Below are 27655 nucleotides of genomic sequence, written 5' to 3'. Positions count from 1 at the left end.
ATCCGAAGTTGGTTTCGGATAGGTTGACAAAATTAAGAGTCTTTTATTGCCGCAGAGATTGTAGAACGATTATAACGACGACGACGAGGACGTTGACGACGACGACGACGACGACGACGACGACGACGACGAGGAGGAGGAAGAGGACGGTAATGGGCATTAAGTCCGACCGGCGCGGTGTATCTTAGCCATTGTTAAAACCATCGAGAAACTCCAAGTAGCATAAAGACGTAAAATATTGTTTGCATGCCGCTCACGCGTTACGCTTAAACGAGACACGATTAATATACTGTGACCGAGCATGGCTATACCACTATGTCTATTAATAGTGGTGAATTCAAATTCTTCCACATTATATACCAGAGAAGTAATAAATTGATGGATAGTAGATATGTAGATGGATAGATAGACAGCTTTTTCAGTCCTACGTACGTACGTGCTACGCGGAGCCCTATGACTCTCCCGTATATACATATGATGTACCTATACCTCTACGATACACGTACATCCTCATTATCATCGTCATTATAATTTTTTACTTTCTTTTCCTTTTCTTTTTCTTTTTTCCCCCCCTCTCAATCTCACCCGACCGCTACGGGGGATTTCTAAAAATGAACGTACGCGCCATATTAAACAAAATTAAAAATCTCCCCGATATATTCCGCGTACGTAAGACATCCGTATAATCTATGCACTATATCGGCTGGGGTGAGGTGTTGCAGGAAAGGCAGTCGCTGTTCGAGCTATCTAACAATTGCGGACACATCTTATCTCGGATCGTATATCGCGTCCTTTTCGTTTTTTCATTCTTTTTTCTCACTTTGTTTTTTTTTCTCTTTTCTTCCCCCACGGGACCGAAAAGAACGATCCGGTACACCTATAGATAGACATAGAAACGTCCGCAGCCCCTATACTGGAAACGGATATAGAAAATAAAACAGTTTATCGAATTAACAAAAGCGATGTGTACATCACGTCAGATTTTATTGTGGAACAGATTTCTGAAAAGTGTCGCTCCTTCTTTCTCCCTCTCGAGAGACAAAGAGATAAAGTAATGACGAAAGAAGATACAAAGACGACCGCAAATATTGAGATGAGAAATAAAAATATTGAAGACAAAAAAAAAAAAGAAAAAAAAAACAGATAAAAATGCACGCTCATAAAATGTGACACGCGGAATTCAATTAACGCCCGGTGTAAAAGATACATATATATATACGAACAAGCTTGAATAATAATCATAGTAGCAATAATAATGACCATATCACACGTGCTACATATATGTGTGAAATAATTTTCACATTTTTATATATACCCATACACATTCGGGCAGAAGTGATTATTTGTTTTTATTTAAATTTTTTTTCTCCGACAAATATCCAGGTGTATAATATAGATTTCGCCAGGATTTTTTTACGTGCTATAAAATTCATCAATTTTAGAATAATTTTGTTAAAAAGGCTGCGGAAGAAAGAGGAAAAAAAAAATCGTCAATCGTTTCGAGCGAGTATACGTTTTGTGATATTTGTCGAATTTGGTAAAAGAAAAAAAAAAAGAAAAATGATTTTTTAATTTTTTTCAGTCCGGAACACAAATTGATTTATTTCACTTTATTCTCGTGCGCCTCTTGACACAATATTTTGTTTGTTCGAACAAAACATTTCTCTGATTTCCTCGCGATGCGTGGATCCGCGCGACGACGATCAGAAACGAGAGGGAGAGAGAGAGAGAGAGAGAGAGAGAGAGAGAGAGGGATCGCGAGAGAGAGATATGGAGAGAAAGAGAGAAAGAGTGAGATGGGGTGAGCGGGGAAGATATAAAAAAGAGAGATGTGAGAGAGCCACTCCCTCGCATATCTTACGCGTGATGTCGTTGCATAGGTTCAATATACCTACCTAACCGAATGAATTAAAATAAGTCGAAACTGTGAATGGGCGCCCACGGCGTGCCGGCCGGCTGCTGGTAACGTTATATTATAAATTATTATATCTATATGTATGCGTATACAAATATATTCTACATTATATTATATTATATATATATATATATAGACACGTACGCAGAGGTAAAGTCAGATCAGGAACTCGTCGCTAACTATACAACGTGTATCTACCACTCTATACACAAAACTGGTCATCATCACACCTTCGCCTGTACGTACGTACACGCACACCCGTCTATTCATTCTCTTCCACTCGCGCTATAGTGTTTTTCATCGTTAATTTATCACCCGTAAATTCCCCTTCTCTTTAACTTATCTATATAATAACCATAACCTCCACAATCCAACGCCTTTTAGACCAACGGGAAAAAGACAAAAGTAAAAAAAAAAAAAAAAAAAAAAAAAAAAAAGGCAGAAGGGGGAAGGGGAATAAGAATAATGGCAATCAGTCCAGATCCTTCCACCTCTTATTTCTTAGATTTTTCTTCTCCTGGTTTTATTTTATTTTTTTATTTTTATTTTTATCTCCCTCTATCGACTCGTTGTTCTTTTAATTATTTTGCCCACAATTATTTCAGTCAACTATACGTATACGGATACGTATACCAATGGATACCGAATGTATCACGGTCGTCCTTCTCGTACGCTTACTTTTCGCTTCTCAATAATTTTCGAAGAATTAAAAATTCATCATCGTTATAATAATTATCACCGCGTATAGTTATTATACACTCGATGATTGTGTCGAAGCATGTAATAATTATTAAATACACACGTATACGAATACGGATGGTTATTTATTTTCACCAATGACTCTGACAATTTTACAACACACTGCGTCGAGAGCGTAAGAAAGAAGAAATCAGATCTTTTTTTTTTCATTTTTTCTTTTCTCTAGCCGCGCATCTGTTGCCCCGTTAATTATTTCAATAACAATTATTGCTGTCGCGAGTGAATGTCCATTATTTTCATAATAAATTGAAGGAAAATTTTTGGGAATTAGAAAGAGAATAAAAATGATCGGGGAATATTCCTTCAGATTTTTGTTTCGACGTGCGGTGAAATTTTCGAAAAATTTATTTTCGAACAAATCGAATGGTTTCATCTTTGGTTTTTATTTTTCGAATTCTTACCGCAAGAATCTCGGATTGAATAAAAATTAATTTCGTCGGGATTCTTTTGAATTTTTAATTATTCAGGTTTTAATGTATATTTGTGTACACTATACAGGCGGAATATCGAATTTATTATCTTAATTTATTCTATGACTGGTGGAAGAATAAAAAGAAAAAGAGACAGAGAGAGATAAAAGAAACGTATTAATGAACATTGTGAAAATTTATCTTTTATAGATCATTCTTTATTCACCATATCCACGACGTGTTGTGTACACGTTACGGGTACACACCTATATTTTAAAGCCAGTCGGTTTTCAGCGTACGCGTACCGTTCGTAACGTACACTTTCTGCCGGTGAAAATAAAAAAACTTGGCAATTAATTGTCGCGCTTGTGAACTCGATTTCCAAAGATTTCCTAGAATCTAACCGTATTCGAGATACGCGTTGCAAAGTATATTGTATATAGAAATTACACCGTGGCTATAACGCCGAAGAATTATATTATATACCCTATTATTATCGCCCACCTAATACCTCGGCTAATAACACTTCGTTTTACGCGATTTCTAATTAATTCCACCTCGTACGTCGCTAATTATACAACGTCGTTCCACCTCTCCTTTAATTAACCTATCTATAGTTGATTAAATTTGCACAACTGTCGCACCGTGATCGTTGATCACATCGTGACCGCCTTCGCCGTATTCGCATAGACACTTTCAAAACTCCTCGCTTATCTCTTCTCTTTTATTTCTCTGATTCCGTTTTTTTTTCTACTCATTTTTTTTTTAATTTTTTTTCTTCTTTGCTTTTATCTACGTTACTTAATTATAATTGGTATCGTATATTATTGCCAAACCGATATATCTCGTTGATTGTAATTACTTTATGACGAAAATTATTATTCGTACGAATGTGTGCGCTGTATTAAAAAATTGGAAATAAAAAAATTAGAATAGAATCGTGAAAAAATTTACTTATAAATAAATAAAGTCGACAAATAAAAGATATGTATGTATACATACGCGAAATGTATAGGTACATATCTCACGTACGGAGAGTCGGTGCGACACGAGAGGGCCTTTTCCGATTGTGGTATGGTGGAAGGGGACTTGGGGGGCGACGGCCGCTTATATTTCTTCGCTGGGCAACTAACTATCAATAACGATTCTCTCTATACCGGTAAACGATCGAAGTGACTCAGATGCTGAATGATTAATTGAATAATACTCTGACATTATGGAGGTGAGCCTTTTGCATGTGTTCGTTGGATGTACGGAGGAACGGTTCGTTTATGGGGTGTATATATATATACCTATGGGAAGGAAAACCGTCTTTTTTCGTTCGTTCGTTCATTCGTATTTTTTTTTTTTTTTTATTTCGTTTTTTTTTCTCTCGTGTTTCTTACCTTTTTCCCTTACCGTATAGAAACTCTATGATATTCACTCGTATGTATATACCTATCCCCATTTATTAGCATGTTTCTCCATCAGCCTATGTAATATATTGACATGTAATAAGCCATATTTTGCTATTTCCGCTCATATATCCGCACCGTTTATTTATGCGTAAAACGATAGGGGAAACCTAATTTTTTTTTCTCCTACCCCGATACCCCGTCGCTCTTTTTGTCTATTTATTTATTTTTTTTTTCGTTTCTCCTAAAATCGGTATACAAAACAAAGCAGATTCAGCGAGGAACAAAATATCGTATAAAATTCATATTATTTGTACCTACTGAAATATTCAAGTACGAAGAGCTGTACCTTTATACATACCATAAAATTTGAACTTCGTATTGTTTTTACCTATAATCCGCGGTTAATCCTTTGCACACGGGAGACTATAAGCCATTCGTCCCAAAGGATTTTATTTCGCGCGCTACGACGTCGAGGGAAAAGTTTACACTGATTTGCACACGTTACAACGTTGTATACGCCATAAAGTTAATCACGCTAACGGGGCGAAAGATTTATTTTTTCTCGCTTTCTGTACTCAGAAAATTCAGAAGGAAATTGACGGGGAATTCCTCGATTATTATTTATATATCCCCCCGTATATTTTTATTGAGGAAACAGAAAAAATTCAATTAATTTTCAGGGGTGTTAAAACTAGTATTCATCGGTGTCCGCAAGATAACCGCGCGTGAAGTGTAAACGTTTTCTAATCCGAGGAGGCATCGGTGTCCTGTGGGATATATGGGGTGTTTCTAGGAATGTTGGCATTTCCTGTAGCTAACAGCGTCCCCCTTCTTATTCTCGCCTTCAGCCTTTCTTAAGGTCTTGTTTGACTTTATCCGAGGGTGAATCTCGCCGTTTATATACACAGTTGACCAACTCTGGGTCCGCGGCGATTCCCCCAACATTTCCCCCCGTATCTGTAGGTATCTAATGAACCGGTGTACGTGTATAGGTATTTTAATAGTCGCTAATTGTTTCGCCGGAAACGGTGAGAATACCGCGTGGAAAAAAAGGTTAACGTCGTTTCACGCGGTACCGCGGATTCGGAAGAACGAGGGAAGACTCTCTCTCTCTCCGAAAAACTGGCGCGGAATAATTTTAGACAAAGAAACTTCGTACGAATACCCCGCGTCTGTATACATATATATGCCCAATAATAGATAGGGGCACCCCTCGGGATAATCTGAAAGGAAAAATTCCTTTTGCATTTCTGCAGCTCCCTTCACATCGGGATCAGTGTTTTCTTTTTTTTCTTTTTTTTTTTTGTATGTGTATAGCAGCCGTGAATCTTTCAACGACCTTTTTTCGCTATCCCACGGGAAGAAAAATGAGGAAAAATAGTAGGAGAAGTGGAGGAGGACAATGCGACGGAATTATGCGTGCTTTTTCCCCCGGAATAAGAATGCACGGATTTCGAGGCAGGTTGTTGACGACAAATCGCGCCGGGCGCATCGGAGGTAAAAAGGAAAGGAAAGTAAAGGAAATGAAAGAAAATCAGTATTGACGTTTCTGAAAAACTCGTGTACCGGTACCGTCACAATTGGCACGCATCAATCGCGCGTGTATATAAATGTATATTTTTCCCCATTATCGAGGAAGACGTTTTTCTGCGGGGGTGGGTGGGGTGGGTTTGTTGCCTTTCGGGGAGAGACGTTGGGGGACGAGATGGTCAGAATAAGGAAAGAAAAGAAAAATAGGGGAAGGTAAACCGACCGGGTGGGTAGTTAGTAAAAGGCGACAACAATGTGACCAGCTCACGGCTGGTTTTATGACGAGGGATTTGAAACCGGGGCTGCGTCGGTGTGCGTGCGTGTCCATGGAAATACCTAAAATCGGCGCACCTGGGCCGAGAACTTTGTTCAAAAACTATACGCGACCTGCTGTTCCAGGGTCCCAAAATTTCGTTGTCTGCCGAAAGGCCAGCCGCAGGTCACCTGCTTCCAGGAAATATTTACCGCTCAAGGAATTCATTTGAAAATCTCTCTCATTCGCTTCATAGATATACCACCTATACATATACTTCGAACGTTAGCGAAAGGATTTGGATGGCGGAATCGATGACCAGAAATTTTTAATTACCGATTCCTATCGCGACATTCCTCCGCTGAAAATTTTTGCGTCGATTTTCAAGAAAAAGCAGAACAAAAATGTCATCAAAAATTGTTCCCATTCAATAAAAATGCGCTAATCAATTTCGGTAGTGAGTTCGATCGTTTTTGTTTCTCTCCCTCGAAACGACCGGTGAAAAGAGTTTTTTTTTTTTTTTTTTATCGCACGAATCCGTTCGCTCGGAACCTAGGGGATGACGATGGTATCAATCGTCGTTAACCCTCGTCCGACGTTGTATCTCGCTCTCGATTAATTGCCCGAGATATTAAGGGTTTCTACTACTGTAAAATTGAGTGTATCCCGCCGTCGTTGACATACGAGTCGAGCTGGGATCGATTTTAATTATACATATAGGATGCGGAGGGTGGGCGAGGTAGGCGTTGGCGATCGGTGTAGCAGGTCGTTGTTTCGATCAACGGCTTTTCCGTACACCGCAATAATCTTCAACTGTAGCGACGCGTCTCCCCTTTACCCCCCTCCTCCCCCCGTCCGTATACCGGTGTGAAACGACGAGACGCTCGGTTTGAGAATTGTGCACGCGGTACTGCAAACTGCCACCCATAAAACCAAGGAATGTTTACCAACCATTGAGCTAATGAGGTTGTCCGGCTCTCTCGAAGCTCCGCACTTCAAGTCTGTAACAGTTCGCTCGCAAGCCCTAGCCACGCGAAGCTCGATCGCCCGTTCGCTAGCTTCTGGCTTCTAACTACTTCACCGTCATATCGTGATAGGTATAATAAATGCAGCGGCGTAGTGGCTCTTACGTTAACCGCCATTACCGGGGTATCATCGATACGCTCCGAGGGTATAGCGCTACCGTAATATCGATCCGATTAAGGGATGTTTTTACAATAATTCTCGGCTACGACCATCACTCGTTCCGATATTTCCGTAGAAAGTAGCGTTCCTCGTCGTTCGGTTGCAGATGGTATAGTGGGGGGGAGGTTAGCCAGCCGCCATTTCTAATTATGTCGCATTGATTTTGTCATTAGCTAGCTACCCTCGCGGCTACCACCTATGCACGTATATACTTCTCGTACCCACTTCTCTCCGACCCAACCACCCTCTCCCCCCCCCATGCCCCCCTGCCCCCCTTCCCCCCCCCAGCCGCCCCCCGCGATCTTGTGGCTGGAATAGTTTTTGAACGGAAAAAAGGAGGGAAAAAGTATTACGACAAACTAAAAGGAGGAAAAAATTACCGTGTTACAAGAGAGGGGTATATTATACGATGGAAGCTACGCGGTGATTAGCCCTTCCAACCCTCGCGTTTCGATATAAGAAAAAAAATGAAAAAAAAAAAAAAAACCATTCGATTTTACAACTAATCGCACCACAATTTTCCAACCGTTCTTACGCGGTGTAATTAAAATAAACGAGCCGAAATTATACGGCCGTATACTTTTTTTTCTCCACTTCTTCTCGGCAGGACATGGAATTTGATGAAAAATTCTTGTGGGAATCTGGATTGAAGCGTTGTTCAAAATTTGAAAATTCCACGGCACGGGGGTCACGTGAACCGGACCAGAGAAACTCGCGAAGATGTATATACGTATAATGCATGACCACAGCACGCGCACCGGTTGAAATTCCGAGGGACTAAATCAGCATCGGCATCAGTGTATATTTTACAACTAGAATCGTTGCCGAGCAAGCAAACCAGGGTAAATACCTCTGGTCGTAGAGCATGTCCTCGTCATTACCGGTAAATTGCCGCATCATCTGAAACCGCGATCTCGAGTCACGTTTGTATATTTATATACGTATACGTATATACGGAGTCCCGCTGATTTACTTTTTGATATTTGTTTTTTTTTTTTTATTTTTTTTTTCTCTCCATTCGTTTCCGAACAAATATCCCCGCACTATTTTGAAAATGATAAATACGGTATTAAATCAGTTGGGAATTCAGCGGTATCGCGCACGTATACTCTACTCGTTCGTCCACCCCGTCCCTTCGCTGTGCGAGCTGATCGGGCGTTTAAATGGTGAAAGAGACGAGTGATTATGACGAGGATGATGCAGCTGTCGGGTTTGGTTGGGTGTTCGGGGATAGCGCGGCGGACGAGACGAGGTAGGAGGAAGAGGAGGCTCTCTTTGTGATATCAATTAAGTATGATTTCTTCCCTCCTTCATCATCATACCGTACCACCGTATACAACCTCTCTCCCACCTCGCGTATCGAAGGTTTACTCTTAGCGGGCTTTATACTCTTCTCATTTTTTTTTTGGATCTTTTTTTTGTTTTTTTCAAGAGTCTTTCCGTCCCTCTCCTTCTCTCTCTCTCTCTCTCTCTCTCTGTGGATCAAGTTTAAACCCATTCCCTTATAATTTCATCCCAATGCTGCCGATGCCGCACCGTGAGAAAGCCTCATCTTCTCATCTCTTCGTATAAGCAATCTGCGATGCACGCTCCGACATTTTATTCACCCCGATAAACGTGTAATCGAACCAAAAGAATCATTACCTCTGATTTTGTCTCGCCCCGTTACCACCTCGTTCGACGTTGGAGAAGAAAAAAAGAAAAAACAAAGAGTAAATGAAATAATACAAATCAGATTCGGACAGACTTTTCCGTCTGTCGACAGAAAAAAAAAAAAAAAAAAAAGGAGAAGAATACGAAAAAAGGGAGCGCCGAGATTTCCCGTTCGATCCGATCTCTCCTCTTCCTCCTCCTCCTCCGTCTCTCTCTCTCTCGCTCTCTTCGGATCGAAATGCGGGTAACTCGATACGTGTAGAATACACATTTGTGTAGAGAGTTAACGAAGTTATAAGCGGGGCTTGCACAGCTCGGAAATCGCGTCGGACTAATTACTTTGACCTGGGCGTCCTGTTATAGTTACTGTATATAACGAACCAACAAGTGTGCGCTCACATACGAGAGTCGCCTACGGGGGTTTATATTACATTAATGGAGCCGGTGCAGCAGCGTCGTCGTATTGTGGAAGATCGGAAGGCAGGCAGCGTTATGGGGTATCGGTGAAGTAAAGCGTAAAACGTAAGGAGTCAGGCGTCGGATGAGGTGTGGATAGCTTCGGGATTGCCGTGTGTATTAAGTAGAAAGCCGCGGAGAGGCGTATAACAACAATAATATCACTGTGAGACGTTAAGTTACGAGCGGCAAACAACGACCGTCAACTACACCGGTTACATGCAATAATATCGCCGATCTCGCCGACGAACGATTTTTTAGGAAATTTTTATTATCCGGAAACGGACGACGGGGGGGGGGGGGGGAGAAGGACGTCGTGTCGCACCGGGTGTGTGGATTTATCTCATCTCTTCGACGATTGCGGAGATATCGATCGATCGATCGGTGTGAAAAACATTGAATACGCGCGTAAACGACGTTGATCTGCGAGAGGATCGTACAGAAAATTTTGGGATGTGGTTTCCGGTCGGCCCGTTGATTATTCGGACAATGAGAAAGAATCGGACGGGGGAATAAGAGAGAAGGAGAGTAAGAGACGCGAAGCTGGATAGAGTTGAGAAATGATGAGGGCCGATTTTGGGATAATCACTCGTTCGCTTATATCGGAAAAAAAAGAAGAGACGAAGAGGGGAACAAAGTAGGGAAGCAATAAGTCGCCCGTGAGCGCTGCTCTCTCTTTCTTTAGAAACCCAACATGCGGTGGTTCCACAATCGTCGTTTGTACTCAACCAACGGGCAGACGAGTCAAACACCTGCGCACTTTTCGACTAACTTTCGATACCTACACTTCTTTTTTTCTCTTTCCATTGTTCAATCTCGATGCATATCCGATACCACCAGCTAATTCTCACCTTGTTCGAAAATTCGGTTTTTCTTAACAATGTCTCGCTACAGATGCGCACGTCCGATCACGCGATTGATTCGAAGCTCGATAAGCTTGTTCAAACTATTCCCCGAAGAGGTGAAGTAAAGCTTTGAAAAAAAAACAGAAATTAAAAATTGATCTTACGCAGGAATTAAGTAGCCAATGTAACGCGTATGGGTTTTATAACGCTGTACCAAGTACCACCAGCACCGGCGCGTAACCTTTAAAAAAAAAATTCTAGAGTCTGTTCGGCGGGTATAATAAATTATTGCCAGAAATAGGAAAGCCGGTGGAGTCCCCCGAGTTTTTGGCCAGGTGGGGACCCCTTCATGGGACAGAAAAGGCCCTACAGCTTGTCCCTTGGGTGAAACTCGGCAGATGTCTCGGTCACGTTGTGCAACAAAGTCCCGCCGATGGTTCAGCGGCGTAAACATGATCGGGACAGCCCCCATTCATTTGAACCCGATTTCGATCTCTCGTCTCGATTATTAACGATTTCTTCTTCTATTTTTTTTTTCTCTTTCTCTCTTTTTTCGGTTGGGTTTATTGAAAAATTGCATGTGATCATTTGAATTTTTATTTTTTCTTACACCCGGCGATTGTCTCGGAATCTATAAAACAGCGTACGGAGGTTGTGCACGGTGTAACCGGCGATCAGTCTTCGTCGTCTTATCTGAAAATTAGCATGTGGAAATGTTAGTTTCGCGCAGAACCTGGCCAGTCAGGCAAGGCGATCGTCGCTTAACGGCGTATTATAAAGTGGTATAATCTGGCGTTGATGGAGGTAGGATAGTGGTGGTATGGGATAGCGAGCTTGGATTACCGAGGACCGAAGAATCCGAGAATTTAAAATTATGAAGAAGAAGAGGAGGACGGAGAGCTTCGGGGATCATCCGAGAATATCGAGCTCTCTATGCCGGTGATCCTTCCTTCTCTCGGTAATGCACTTTGTCTTCCATTCCGAGCCGATGCAAGGGTAAAAATAAGGATGGAACTAAGGTACGAACGAACGAACGAACGAACGAACGGACGGACGAACGAACGAACGAAGCTGAGGAAGAAGAAGAAGAAGACGGTGCCCGGGGCCGTCACGGCGTCGTTCTTACTCCCCCACGTATTTATCCCCGCTTCTTTAACTTTACCATCACCATCGCCGGTACCTATATCCTACCTTTATACCTATACCTACTGGAGAAAATTTCTGCTCTCCGTTAGATTCCTGACGTGCCTCTTAAGGCGTACTACTATATAGTTAATATATATCTACTTGGGTAAACCTGAACACAGTGTAGCTGATCTTCAAGGCTCGGGGAGTAGGTATATAATTGGAAAGCAATTATGAAATCATCGCGGATCGACGCGCGGTCGGCTATCCTGAGATTCCGAATCGCCCCATCTCTCCTCCCCAAACCTTCCTTTCTTCTCCGTCTCCGTCTCCGTCTCCCTCCGTCCCCCTCCTCTTCTCCCTCCTCTTCTCCCTTTTTTTTTATTCCTCTTATTCTTCGCGCGCTTTTTGGCGATCGGACGTTACACAGCGAGTTAATCTCACAGGGTCTTTGTATCTCGGTGATCGCCGGCAAACAAGACGGGCATTCATCCGCTCCGTGACTAGATACAGTATCCGCGCACATGAAAAGAGGGGGGTGAAGGGGGCGGCGGGGGCGAAGGGGGAGGGGGAGGAAAAAAAAAACCTGTCCACAGTCGAGAGTATTCGGCGTTCGTGTCGGTGGTCACCCTCGCGAGTCTCCGAGTCGCATGTACCGGGAAGTCAGGGGAGGGTCCGAAGGTAAAGGGGAAGGTAGCGATACCCAATCGATAGATAAGTTTGGTTGATGGGTCGCAAACACAGCCGGGTGCTTACCTGGCTCAGGTATAACGGCTCCACGTGTCCCCCCCTATTTTCCCCGCCTACCCGTCGTTCCGAGGACAGAGGGAACCTTGTTCCTTGCTCGGCGATGACGCGTTCGCGACTACTACCGGCACATCGGCTTATGTATGCCCAGCTTGCAAGGTTTCCGCGTCCCGACAACGTTAGCCAGCCGCTATCTACGGGGATACGGGGAACCCGAGGAACCGACGGAGAACCGAATCCATGAGCTCGTTGTTTGCTCGGATTATTTCAGAACGACAATGAGATGCGACGGAAAACGATCGTAAAAGTTTCTCTTCTTTTCTGTTTTCTGTTTTTTTTTTTTTTTTTCGTTCATCCAATCCTTGTCAGTCAAATTCTTTAGCTGTGTACGGTATGTAAAGGATTTGGTGTTATTTGATATGTTTCAGGTGAGACCTGGGGTTGTGTCGGGGTAGCAGAAGAAGCAGCAGTAGAATCATTGTCGAGGTTCGGAGGTGAGTGCAGCGATAGCGGCAGCGTTAGAAGAAGGTTTGACAAAAGTTACGGAGGAGGAGGTGGAGAGACGATTTTCGAAAGAAATCGCGGGGGTAGAATCGCCGGTACCGCCGAAGGAAGGGAGCAAGAGGAAGGGCGAAGAAAAAGCTGCTCGACGGTCATTGGAGAAGGCGTTCTTATTAACGAATTGAAAGTAAGACCGGGTTGCAGAGGATTGACGCCAAGGAGGGCGCAGGCGCAGAAGCCGCGGGTGATGTGAGGCTGGCGCGAGCCGCTCGGGGTGATGCCCTCCAGTGAGCCCCATCCTCCCCAGTACCACCTTCAACACCACAACATTCCTCCCTCCCAGCTTCAGATTCAAACTCAAGCCCAACAGCAGAGCGTGCATACGTCGCCGGCAGGAGTTATCGGACAGCATCAGCATCAGCTATATCAACAGCTGGTAGCAGCCCAGCACCAGCATCTAGGTTTAACCACCGGTGGTGCGGCGAGTAATTTTCAAAATTCCTCGTTCACGTCACAGAAGCAGGAGATGAGCCCCGAGGAGGAGGGGGGCCGTGGGGGTGGGTCCCCTCCGGCAGCAGGGGCCGCTCTCCATCAGCCACATCACCCCCGGACAGCGAGTCCGCCCTCGGGAACCGAACCCTGTACCCGGGACGCGATACCCACACCGACACCGATAGTCGTCGACACCACTGCCACGAACGCGATGACGACTACCGCTGTCGCCGTTGGTCAACAGCAACAGGAACAACAACAACAACAGCAGCAGCAGCAGCAACAGCAACAAGGGTCGAGTCCGAGTCCCAGTCCTACGGGAGGCGACGTTGAAAAGTTCGACGGTAAGATCGTCTACAACCCCGACGGTTCCGCTTACATAATCGAGGGTGAAAGTGAGCTGAGCGAAGACGATTCGCACTCGCTACCCGACGGTTGTATAGTAGACGGCAGGGGGGTGTCGGTACCGCATTCCTTGGTGTTCCCCCAAATAGCGAGCGCGTATTATGTTTCGAGACTTTACGCGCATCAGGCTTACCAGCAACAACAACAACACCAACAGCAGCAACAGACACTTCAACAAAGGTCGACGTCCCAACAACAGTTGCAACAAAATCCGGACCTACCCGTCATGCACAGCTACAGGGTGATTAGTTATAGAAGTGCGGAAGGCGGAAAACAACCCCCGCCTCCCGTAACGACGCCTCCATCTCCCGCGGCATCCGTCCCCGTTAAACCGATACTCATGTGTTTCATCTGTAAACTCAGTTTCGGATACGCGAAAAGTTTCGTCGCTCATGCACAGACCGAGCATCAGCTCACCTTGATGGAAGACGAAAGGCAGGTATTATCTCATTCGACGGCCTCGGCGATAATACAGGAGGTGGGACGGGGTAAGCAAGCCCTCGTCAGTTTTTTGGAACCGGTGACGAGCTCGACGTGCTCCTCGCAGTCCTCGCCCAGTCAGTCGCACTCCCAACAGCAACAGAGGAGCGATTCCCTCGGCGAACACGACGCGCCCACGACAACGAGCACCCCGGCCTCCACACCGGGAGTACCCAGCAGTCCCCAACAGTCCCAACAACAGCAAAGGCCATCGCCTAGCACCCCGACGACGCCCACATCCCACACGAGCCACTCTCTCATGTACAATCATCAGCAAACGCAGCAACAACCATCCCAGACACAGTCCCAACACGGGCAGTGGACCGGTGCCCAAGTTACCGCTGCCGCTTGGGCGAAAACCGAGCCCGCTACCGCCCTGCATTACACGTCGCCACCGCCTAGTACGAAAGGCTCGCCCTCGTCGTACGCCAGTTTGACCCAACAACCTCCGAATTTTCTTACGGGTACGACGATCGGCGTGTGTCCCGAGCACATGCAGGGACGGCCGAGCGGCGTCGAATGTCCGAAGTGCGAGTTGATTTTAGCGAGCAGTCGCCTGGCCGGTCCCGGTGGTCCCCTCGCTGGAATTCACAGTCGTAATTCTTGCAAAACACTGAAATGTCCGAAATGCAACTGGCATTACAAGTATCAAGAGACGTTGGAAATTCATATGAAGGAAAAACACCCGGAGAGCGAGACGTCCTGCATTTATTGCATAGCCGGACAACCACATCCGAGGTTAGCGAGGGGTGAAACTTATACCTGTGGCTATAAACCTTACAGGTGTGAAGTGTGCAACTATTCAACGACGACCAAAGGTAACCTCAGCATTCACATGCAGAGCGACAAACACCTCAACAATATGCAGGAACTCCAGCAGGGAGGCGGCGGCACGAGTACGAGTAACCCCTCGTCGTCGCAGGACGCTCCCATGCCGACGAGGAGTCCGCACCACCAACAGAATCACAGTCCGCATTTAGCTAGCCAAACGAGTCAGCAGGGTAAACCGAAACCTACGTTTCGCTGTGACGTTTGCAATTACGAGACGAACGTCGCTAGAAATCTACGGATACACATGACTAGCGAAAAACACACGCACAATATGCTGGTTCTCCAGCAGAACGTTAAGCACATGCAGACTCTGTCGGCCCTCCAATCCCATCATCAACAACAAGCTCAACAACATCATCACCAACAACAGCAACAACAACAGCATCAGCAACAATTGGAACAACTTTTGCATCTCGGTGGTCTCGACAAACCGCAACATGCCGAAGCGGCATTGGCCGACATGGCCTATAATCAGGCGTTGCTCATCCAAATGATGACCGGCGGTCAACTTCCGCCTCAACTTCCCCCCGAATTGATGGGCGGCATGACGAGTATGGGGGCGATGGGAAACCTCGCCGGCGACGTCGGTCTATCACCCGAGAGTATGGAGCCTCCTCCGGAGCCAGCGGATCCCGATCCATCGCATTTGTACCATTGCTGCGTGTGCAACAGTTTCGCGACAGATTCCCTCGAAGCGCTCGGTCACCACTTGGCGGCGGACAGGACGCGAACAAGAGAAGGTGAAATCCTGGCTCTTGTCGCCGGACACTTCGTCTGCAAATTATGTTCCTACAAAACAAATCTGAAAGCAAATTTTCAATTGCATTGTAAAACGGACAAACACCTTCAGAGACTTCAACACGTTAATCACGTTAAAGAAGGTGGTCCGAGAAACGAATGGAAATTGAAATACTTAGCGTCTCCTACCGGTGCCGCACAGCTAAGATGTCACGCTTGTGATTATTACACAAATAGCGCGCATAAATTAGCCCTTCACGCCGCTTCGCCGAGACACGAAGCCGCCTCGCTTCTTTTAAGACACTTGCTCGAAGCCAGCGCCAACACTCCATCACCGGGTAAATTGTACCACTGTGCCCTTTGCGGGTTCAGCGCTAGGCATCGACTACCGTTGCTCCAACACGTCAGGTCGCTAAGGCATCTGCAAATGGAACAATTGCACCAGTTGCACAGAAGAAGCGGTGTACAAGGTACCGAGGCACCTCACACGGACATCGGCGATGTCTTCCAAGTCGTTCCCGACCCGGACGTACCGCCTGCTCAACAACCAAGCCCCACCGCACCCAACACTCCCACCGCCGCAAACGCTACTAACGGTGAGTCCAGATTAAAAAACAAAACAACAACAACAAAAAAAAAAAAAAAAAAAAGGAGAAACATAATAGTACAAAAAATACCCTCACGAGCCTCGATTGTTCTTAGCGAATGTCTTTGGACTTTTTTCTCTTTCTCGATGTGATCCACCGCTTTTCAATGATACCGGGGTAAAAAAGGCGGAACTCTATTTAGCGGGAAAGAAATCGGTAAAACCTGATAGCGTGTAATGAGTTCTGTTAATAGAAGTTCGCATTAGTTATTGCTTCTTGAGTTGAAGTTAATTATTGGCACTTGAAATTACAACCTCTGGCGTTTCTGGTGCGTGTATGTCTATACGTGTACGGTATCTGCCACTAATTTATAAATAACGTACTCGACCTCGTAGCAACAGCAGCCGCAGCCACTGTTGGAACCGCGCAATTGAGAAACTTTGAACGTAATGTGGTAAGTGTGTTGTACGCACGCTACGTGTACCCGACAATTAGCGACAATCATTAGCGTAATTAGGAACGTTGTAACCCAACAACCGGGGAAAAGAGAAGGAAAAAAGTCGCGTACAAAAATCGGTCCAACGAGTCGAATTTGTGCGGTAGGAGCGTTAATTTTTACTTCACACGGTAAATCAACGGTATTACACGTTGCGTCGCGAGTCGAATTTTTACGAGTAAAAATTTGATCGATTATCCTTCGCAATGATATTATTTGCGGCGATGGTAATTTTATTGACATATGGCCGCAATCCAAGTACGCCTCGCGTTCGTGAGTTCTCCTCACCGATGAGAATAGGAGGGTATTTTTTTTTTGAGGGGTATGTTTTTAAAACGTTATACGCGCCACCTGTACGAGCTTATGTCGAGGGGTGGTCGACAATCGGTGTTCGGTTCGCGTGTGCGTAAGGGCTGCCTGCCGAAGACACGCTACTGAAATGAAGAAGAAAAAAAAAAAAAATTAATAAAAAAAACAAAAAGAGGAATAAATGAACGATACGCACGCGCTCGCGTCTTGAGGCTTAAAGGCTCGCAACTGACGCTTGAACGCCCGATGCGGTTTCGGACAATAACGCTCGGACGCAGGGAACTCTCCGTGTAGTCTTCAATTTTCAAGGAAATGGTCATTAGTAATTTTGTATCATTGATCTATAATTTGACTTTATTATTAGCACACTTAAAGAAGGAAGGACTAACCGGCGCGTTTCCGAATGTTTGGTGGCGTATATATCCATCTGCGCCACCGCCTCAGGTTCAATTTTCAATTCTCTTTAATTCCATACTTTCTCCCCGAACTTTGTAATAATGCCCTGTGTGACCAGTAAACGTCCTGTGGAATAACTTATCGGTGTTATACTCCATAGAAATTTATTAATCGTAGCCTCTGGCTCATCCGCTCTTGCTCCGAATCATCTGCACACGGTGTGTGTAGAAGGAAAAAGAGGGCATTGTCGAACCCCATTCTTACTTTTTCAGTTATAACGTTCAACGTTTTTTCAACTTACTTAGACCAGGTTTCATATTGATATTACCCGCTTTTTATGAACACTTCGCACGTGATCGCCACTCGTGCCGTATAAAAAGTAATTACCATTTCGGTTAATTAACGACGGTGGATGAAAAATTTAAGACGGTAATAACGATCATAGCCCGTTGAAAACCGGATCATTACCGGGTATAAGGTTTTGCGTTGAGGCCTGGCCATGCCGCCGCTGCTATCGCTGCCGTACGGCACCGATTGATTTTCATTTTAATTAAAACGACAGCGTAATTAAACGTAACGCTTCTTTAGAAATCCACGGTAACGGGGCATCGTATCAATAACCGTGACCCGGACCGCCTGCTACGTGTGTAAAATGAAAAAAGAAAAAAAAAGACACCTGTGTCGGACGTAATATAGATCAGAAACTAACACACGCGTAGGAACTAGAGATTTTTTTAAATTTATTACCTCGTCACCGCGAACAAAACCATTTCTTATTGTTACAGAGCGGCGAGAGGAGGGCAGCGATTGCGGCAGCGAAGTAAAGCAAGAACCGGACGTCGACCAAGACGGTGATCAGGAGGTGGATAACGACCCGGAAGACATTTGCTGCCCGTACTGCACCTATCAGCCGACATCGAGGGATGAACTACGTCAGCATTTGCAAGTCGCTCACGTTCAGGACGTCGAGGAGAAGCCGGCTGACCTTGTGAAAGAGGAATCCACGCCCGATTTGCTCTGCCCACTTTGTCAGGACGGTTTTAAAGAACGTACCGCGTTAGAGAGGCACGTGATGCAGATACATTCGGTTAACGCTGACGGACTGCAAAGACTTTTATTACTCGTTGACCAGAGCCACTGGCTAAATAATAACCCGAGAAACACCTCGACGCCTGCGGTTACGCCGACGTCACCGACGACGACGAGACAACAGCATCAGCAAGACGAAGAGGTCAACGAACGCGGTGGTAACGACGAAGTTGAGGAAATTGCCAGGTGTAATGTCTGCGGGAGAATTTGCCGCTCCCTCGAGGAACTCCAGCAACACCACCGGGAAGCTCACCCGGCCACTACGCCGACCTTGGCGGTGAGCGAGAAACACGTTTACAAGTACAGGTGTGGACAGTGTAGTCTCGCGTTTAAAACGTTGGAAAAACTTCAGCAACATTCGCAGTATCACGCGATAAGGGATGCTACGAAGTGCGCCCTATGCGGGAGATCCTTCCGATCGGTGCAAGCTCTTCAACGACACCTCGAAGCGGCACATTCCGATCTCCACGAGGACGAACTGGCGCAGTATAAACAAAGTCTTCTTCACGCACACCCGCTTCTTCAAGCACTTACCGAAGAGGCATTGAAAAGACAAGCCATAATGGGAGAACAGACTGGCGACGACGAGTGTACGAGAGGAGATGAGGAAGAGAGCGACGCGAGCGATTCGTCGCCGCTTCACAAGGAACAGAGACTCCTGGAGGATTATCTGAACAGTCAACCGGTTGCCGAGGACTCTTACCACGACCCTGGAAGAAAATTCAAGTGCCATCGGTGCAAGGTCGCCTTTACGAGACAGAGCTATCTTACCGGGCACAACAAGACTCTCCTTCACAGGAAAGGGGAAAAGATGTCCTATCCTATGGAAAAGTATCTGGACCCGAACAGACCGTACAAGTGTGACGTTTGCAAGGAGAGTTTCACGCAGAAGAATATTTTATTGGTTCATTACAACAGCGTGAGTCACCTTCACAAGCTGAAAAGAGCGATGCAGGAACAGGGTAACAACAATACCCTGATTTCTGTTGTTCCCCCCGCGAGTCCCACGGAGTCTCCCGACTCCCAACAAGACCAGGATAAAAAGCCGTACAAATGTAACATCTGCAAGGTAGCTTACTCCCAAGGAAGCACCCTCGATATCCACATGCGAAGCGTTCTTCATCAGACGCGAGCGAGTAAACTTCCCGACCTCGCCGCGAGTGGTCAGCTTGACCTCGGACGACCTCTGATCGAACAACCATCTCCTACGAGTCCGAATAGTCCGCCGTGTAATACCGGAACCACAACGATAAACTCGAACAATAATAGCAGCAATAATGGGAACATGTTATCGTGTCCGAGATGTAGCGCGTTGTTTGTCAGTCAGGAACAACTGGCGACGCATCAGCAGCTCTATTGTATATTCAGTAATCCGTTGGCGCTGTTCCAGCAACTTGCGGCTTCGCAGCAGATCGTTTCCTCAGCTCCTTCGAAATCACCACCACCCATAACCACGACCCCAGGTCCCCAGTTGCACGTTCAACAACAACAACAGCAACAACAACAGCAACAACACCAACAACAACAAACACAGCCACAAATCGCTCAAGACATTCTGTCACAACCGAGACATAAGACTTCACAAATGTACAAACACCTTCTCGAGAGCTTTGGATTTGACCTCGTTATGCAATTCAATGAGAATCATCAGAGGCGGCAAAGGAAGGAGGAAGAAGCCGCGGCCGCGCTTCAAGCGCAACAGGAGCAACAGAAGCAAGAGCAACAGAAACAAGCCTTGGCTGCACAGGCGGCTCAAGAAAGAGAGGAAGAAGGTGATGAACCTGGAGATGAGGAACCTATTCCCGAGCTTACCCGCAGCACCTGCCAACACTGCAACAAAGAATTCAGCAGCGTTTGGGTGCTGAAGGCACACTGCGAGGAAGTCCACAGGGATCTCGTGCCCCGTGAATTCCTCGAAAAATACGCGCAGCAATTCAAATGCGAATACGAGAAGAAATCGGTCGTTGTCACTGCTGCGACTTCCTCGTCGACTACCACCGCACCGAGAAGTTCAACGCCGGCGTCTAGCCAGCCTCAAGATCTTAGCCCCGACAAAGATCATCGAGTGGAGAAGGAAAAGGACGATATTCCTGAGATCAAGGAGCCCACGAGCAGGACGCCCGAAGCCACCTCAACTACACCTACTACTACTCCGGCCCTGAGCAATACCCCGGTGTCCAGCACCGATTCTACTACTCCGACAGCTCCTTCTAACAACCAACACCAAGTCCAGCAACAGCAACAACAACAACAACAGCAACAACAGCAGCAACACCAACAGCAGCAACAACAACAACAACAACAACAGCAACAGCAGCAACATGCACAGATGACACTCGCTCAACAAATGTCCGAGATGCAAGCGGCATTGAATGCAATGGCGGCTTCTCAACTTCAGCAACAACTTCAACAGTATCCTGGGCTAATGATGGGAATGATGGGACTTCCATTAGGACTCAATGTTCCCGCTCTCGCTGCCATGAACCTCCAACCTCCTTTGGTTCCTATCATGTTGCCTCCACCACCTTACGAAGGAGCGTCCAGCGGCTATCCTCAGATAAATTCACAGGCTGACATCCTTGCGAAACAACACCTGGCCTTGCAACAACAACAAGCCGCTGCGGTAAGTTTTCGTTGAGCTGGTTTTTCATCGCGAGAAAACAAATTGCTCGGAAGATTTTTGAGTCGAGGAGGAACGCAAGAAGAGACGCGAAGTTAATCCGGTTGTTTGATTTTTTTTGTTACAGGCAAACGCTGCAGCATCCCAGAAGCGGGCGCGCACCAGGATAACGGACGAACAGTTGAAGATTTTACGTGCTCATTTCGACATCAATAACTCGCCGGGCGAGGAACAAATTCTCGACATGGCTGCGCAGAGTGGTCTACCTCCAAAAGTGATAAAACACTGGTTTAGAAATACATTGTTCAAAGAACGACAGCGTAACAAGGACAGTCCGTACAACTTCAACAATCCTCCGAGCACCACGTTGAATCTCGAAGAGTACGAGAAGACCGGAGAGGCGAAAGTTACTCCTCTGAACTCAAGTGTTTCGGGTAGTAGTTCCGCCGACGACAAGAGTCCGAACAAACAAGCGTCGCCTCCGCCACCAGTTCCATCTACGGTAGTCACGACATCCCAGTTACCAGAAGTGAAACAGGAAATTCCTGAGCCCCCGCATTGTCAACAACAACCGCAAAATCTTCCGCAACAACTCATGCAGCATCAAGACGAACCGCAACATCATTCCCCGGGGAGTTCCGGCGGTCAACACTCCAGACCTCATTCGCCCGCGCTCAGTATGAGTTCCGTATTCTCGGGACTTCATCACGACCTTTCCGCCCTCACACCTACCACCGCGACGAATATCCCAACCACCCCTATGTTACCGCCAAAATTAGCGCCGCAAAATTTTGCCAGTCCTACTCCGGGTGCCGGTGGCGTAGTACCCGCGGCGATGGCAGCTATGGCCTTGACGCCGCAGAGGTCGTTGAGTCCGGGTAGAGGACCCGCGGATTATTCCTTCGGTGGTAACAGTAACGGAAGTAATTCATCGGGCGGTAGTTCCGGTAAAAGAGCGAACCGGACGAGGTTCACCGATTACCAGATAAAAGTGCTGCAGGAATTTTTTGAGAACAACGCCTATCCGAAAGACGACGATCTTGAATACCTCAGCAAGCTACTCAGCCTCAGTCCGAGGGTGATAGTTGTTTGGTTTCAAAATGCCAGACAAAAGGCACGAAAGGTTTACGAAAATCAACCGGCCGCTGAACCCGTCACTCCGGGCGGAAGGGACGGAGACGACGGCGCCGGACGATTTCAGAGGACTCCGGGTTTAAATTATCAGTGTAACAAGTGTTTGCTAGTTTTTCAACGATACTACGAGTTGATACGACATCAGAAGACTCACTGTTTCAAGGAGGAGGATGCCAAGAGAAGCGCCCAGGCGCAAGCTGCAGCCGCGCAAGTCGCTGCGGTTTTAAGCTCCGAGGACAGCAACAGCAGTTCAACGACAACGACGAATACCGTTCCCACGAATCCGCCGAACGCTCCCGCCCTGGCCGAACAACTCCAACAACCTCTGAACGCGGTAATAACACCCCCGCTTCATCAGGTCCAACAAATCGCCGCTCAACTCCAACAACAAGTTCAACATCAACCGGTTCAACAAAATCAACAGGCGCAACAACAACCGCAACAACAACAGCAAACGCAAGTACAAGGTGCCCAAAGTGAACCGAAGGAGGGTAGTTTTCAATGCGACAAGTGTAATCTAATGTTCGGGAGGTTCGAATTGTGGCGTGAACATCAGTTGGTTCACATAATGAACCCGTCGTTGTTCCCCCCCGCTTATCCGCCCGATTCACCATTCGGGATACTGCAACAACAGGCTCTCAATGCTACCAGTGGTGTAACCAGTGAAACTCCCCATCCGCTTATTGCTATGATGCAAGACCGGAAGCGGAAGTTTGAAGATTTTGAAGAAGGTACCGGTAGCGATGGCCGTGCGACATCCGAGCACTCCGAACAACCGAAAGACAAGCGGCTGAGAACGACGATTCTCCCGGAGCAGCTGGATTACCTCTATCAAAAGTATCAAGTGGAATCGAACCCGTCGCGAAAAATGTTGGAAACCATTGCTCGCGAAGTCGGACTAAAGAAACGCGTTGTCCAAGTTTGGTTCCAGAACACTCGTGCCCGCGAGAGGAAGGGTCAGTTCAGAGCGCACAGTCAGGTAATAAACAAACGTTGCCCTTTTTGTCCGGCGTTGTTCAAAGTGAAATCCGCGCTCGAATCTCACCTGAGTAGTAAACACGCCGATCAAGTTGCTCGGGGCGAAGTGAACATCGACAACATTCCCGACGAAGAACTATCGATGGAATCAGCCCCCTCGAATCCCAGTACGCCGAACATGATGCCTCCGCTGTTCCCACCGTTCAACACCGAAATGGAAGCTTCCCTTAAAAAATATTACGAGGAGTCCATGAAACGGTATATCAGCGAACTCCAAGCCCATACCAGTAACGGAAAACAGGAGACTACGAGCACCCCGCAAACAACAAGCACCGGAGAGTCCCCTTTGGATCTCAGCAAACCCGTAGACCTCAGCAGACCGGTGAAATTGAGTCTCGGCGGTCTCGGCGGACTCCTCGATGAACACCACGGTGGTCATTTGAGAAGCGGAAGCGATTGCGGACCACTCACCGATTTGTCGGAGCGGAGCATATGCGACGAGGACAGTATGAGCGAGACAACAGAGTTCCTAGACGACGAAAGTGGTCCGGCAAGTCCGGCCTCGAGTACTCAGAGTTCGAGACACGGTGCCGCCGGAGGCGGAAGTCAGATCGGAAGTACCAACCTCGGGGGTCAGAGCGGGGGTGGTGGAGGTAGCGGAGGTAAACGTTACCGAACGCAGATGTCCGCTACCCAGGTGAAGGTGATGAAGTCTCTGTTCTCCGACTACAAAACACCGACGATGGCCGAGTGCGAGATGCTCGGGCGTGAGATCGGACTCCCAAAACGCGTAGTCCAGGTGAGCAGCATCCCAGTTTCCCATCTATCGGAGGAAAGGTCAGCGAGTTAATGAAGCCGAGAATTGCAGGTATGGTTCCAGAACGCCCGAGCTAAGGAAAAGAAGGCCCGTTTAGCGGCGGGTTTGCCAGCCGAAGGATCGGCGGTTCCGCCTCATCGCGGGCCAACGGGACCCGACGAATGTCGCCTCTGCGGGGTCAGGTACTCCCCGAAATCCCCACTTCAGGAACACGTATTTTCCAGACGGCACATCGAGTCGGTTAGATTGGCGGTAGAAGACGGTACTTTGGTTCCTCCTACTCCCGGTGCTCCCATATTGCCCGGTAGTATCGCTGCGGCGACGTTAGTCGCCAATGCGAATTCCGTCACTCCCGTCGGACACCAACAACAACAACAGCAGCAACAACAACAACAGCAGCAGCAGCAACAGTCCGACGAAAACATGATGTACGGTTCTCTCTTCCTTCATCCGACGGCAATGTTTCCACCTCAACAACAGCAACACCCCAGCGGGAATGTTCAGGCAACTCCGGCTACCACAACCGCCGGTGAGTGTCTGGCCGACCTCCTAGACTCTTAATAAGTAACTCCTCATTCATACTTTTTATCCAAAATATATACATATGTATGTACCCGAAAATCGAGAACACGGAATAGTACATTTCTCCTATTTATCAACTCGCGAGAATCATCTTTTTCCGAGCATTCTCCGTAACAAGTTCCTTGGTACAATGATCGGTCGAACGAGTATCGTTATCAGCCCTAATCGCGCGAACGACTTAAGGGATATACATATTTATATATGTTCATTTATTTTATTTTTTTGTTTTTCATTTATTATCATTATCATTATCAATATTATTATTGTCATTATTATTATTATTATTATTATTATTGTCATTGTTATTATTAATATTACCATTACTATCATTTTTTTGGTTCCGTTCAAATTTCGTTTCGTGTTGTGCAGTACACTTAATTTGTATTATAGATGTAATAATCTCCGAATGAACCACGTATATGATATGCCGTTCGTTATATTATTATAATTATCATTATCATCATTATTATTATTATTATTATTATTATTATTATTATTAATATTATTTCTTTTCTTTATGATTAACGATACTATTATAGGTATGCATATGTAGTATATATATTTATATATACTATAATTTTATCCCGGGCCCGTGTGATAATCTAGGGGGCCCGCTATTCATCCATACATATATATATACATACATATATATATCTCTTATTCTTAAAAACCATATTATTGAATTAACAAAAACCCACCCAACCCCCCCACCACCCCCCCAAAAAAAAAAACAAAAAAAAAACACATTGCAAACCGCCCTCCCCAAGCCGCGATACATGAAATAAAAATGAATAGATTCCTGTAACCTCATAGAAAAAGGAAGCTAACACACAAAAGGAAAAGAGAAGGAGTTAAAAACAAAAATTTTTTGAAATGAATTAAACTCTACGTTAATGATAATATTTTATAGTAGTATATTAAATAATATATCCAGAGCTAGGCAATACTGAAAGTTCCTATCAGATGACTATTCTAGCGTAAGAAATGATGCACAGGAAGAGGGAAAGTTAGGGAGAAATGAAAATGAAAGAAAATCAACCCAACGAGAGTTGAAAAAAAGGGTATCGTTTGAAAATAAAAAAAAAATAAATAATGACCGAATTTGATTTTTTTTGCCTGGAAGAGAATCCGGGGATGAAGCGTTCATCTATACATACATGATATATTTCAGATATACATGATCATCATATACGGTAACTGTAGGTAAGAAGAAAAAAGTAAAGTAAATTAACGAGTAGCCGTCGCGCGTTGAGTTTTCGTCGTCGTTGTCGTCGGGAGTTTAGATCGTGTTTTTTGTATATTAATAGAGAAAAAAAAATAACAAAGCGCGGAGGAAAATAAATGTGTATAATTAATAATTATTTGATATATATAAATACATATATATATTCATAGGCAACGCATCCTAATTATTTTACCTAATAATCCATTATACATAATAAATGAAATAATTTAAAGAATCGTAGAAAAATGAAGAAAAAAAAAAATAATAGCGAAGAAACGCGCGTGAATTTTCGGGATATCATGATATAGATTATTTATAATTTATAGGTATATATAGAAATATAGATGTCCTCTGCTCGATCATGTGTTTTTAGGTTTCATATATACATATATATACATTTATATATATATATCTATATATAAAGACTATATTAGAATTTATATAACGATTTTCATTTTATATATATTTTCATAGTTGCGTATATTACCGATAGAAAAAAAATAAATAAATAATCAACATACATCACACATGAATGCATATACCTTCGCGATGTGTGTCGCATAATATTATATTATGTTTCTGGATATCCATTTAGGATTATTCATTATTCATTATCATTATTACTACGATTATTATTATAACTGATCGATTCGATGAAACAAAACGATCGAACAAACTAAGTGAATGTTTAGTTTATTATCATTATTATTATTATTATTATTATTATTATTATTATATTATGTATAGTATTAGTCAGGAACGGAGGACAGATCACTATATCGGCTTTAATTCCTACTTAGGATACGGAAAAACTATTCCCTTTCCCCCCATCTTGCCCCGAACACCCTTAACTTTTGAACAAAACGGAAAAATCGAACTCTCCCTCGCGCCCCCTTAATTGAAACAGTTATTATTATTATTTTTATTATCATCATTATTTTATACACGAATGCATATATATTCTATAACATGAACAATTCCTCCACCTCGCCCCCAACCCCTGAAAGTTGATAATCGAACGCGAAAGAACATCGCAGTAACAATGAAATGGATAGGAAAAGGAGAAAGAAGAAAAAAAAGAAGAAAACCAAATTGAAAATAATTTTGATCGTGAAAGGCGGAAATTGAGGAATTTCCTTTACGTACAATCCCCGAAATTCTGAATTGTTGGTTTTTTTTCCTCTTTTTTATCCAACTGTTACCGCTGGGTCAGATTAGGGCCCTCTCGTTACAAGATAGGTCCCGATTCTGGCCCCCTCCTTTCGATTGCGAGGATATATTTTTTTTCCTCTCGGTGCTCATCTCGGGATAAAATTTTTCGTGGCTTTTTGTCTCTTTCGATTTTTCATTCAATTCATAATCCCAACTCTTTGAATATCTGATGTGCAAGTATATACAATAATCGTGCGCTCGCAATCGTCGTTTTGAATGTTGAGAGTCGACAAAAATTTTTTTTATTTTTCAAGTATATATATTATATTACTTGGTTTTTTATTGTGGTTGTCGATGTTCCATTTCATACTCCATCGTTATAATTTTCAGCTGCCAGTGGTATAATATAATTAATCATCATTGACGCATCATGCGATTACAATTTATTTTCAATCATTGTTTGAAGCGATAGTGATGTATTTATGTTTTTTTTCGTTCTTAATTTTTTTTTTTCTTCCAATTTTCGACCTTATACCTATTTTTGTGTT

The 27655-nt window shown here is 44.9% G+C and overlaps 1 protein-coding gene across 5 annotated transcripts in view; it reads left to right on the top strand.

Moving 5' to 3' along the window:
- The window catches only part of LOC105687808 (zinc finger homeobox protein 3), a 178073-nt gene that overhangs the window by 93454 nt on the left and 56964 nt on the right, over window positions 1-27655 (top strand). For all 5 annotated transcript variants that reach the window (XM_020853417.2, XM_048651183.1, XM_020853414.2 and 2 more), the window contains 4 exons: window positions 12704-16318; window positions 18296-21222; window positions 21347-24130; window positions 24200-24677. In XM_020853417.2, the coding sequence (XP_020709076.2) occupies window positions 13054-16318; window positions 18296-21222; window positions 21347-24130; window positions 24200-24677 (9454 nt within the window). In that variant the 5' untranslated portion in view covers window positions 12704-13053. The remainder of the gene's footprint in view (window positions 1-12703; window positions 16319-18295; window positions 21223-21346; window positions 24131-24199; window positions 24678-27655) is intronic.

This window comes from Athalia rosae, chromosome 2, assembly GCF_917208135.1.
Source record: "Athalia rosae chromosome 2, iyAthRosa1.1, whole genome shotgun sequence".
Lineage (NCBI taxonomy): Eukaryota > Metazoa > Arthropoda > Insecta > Hymenoptera > Athaliidae > Athalia > Athalia rosae.
The sequence above is the reverse complement of the archived record's forward strand: the minus strand, read 5'-3'. Positions and strand labels throughout refer to the sequence as shown.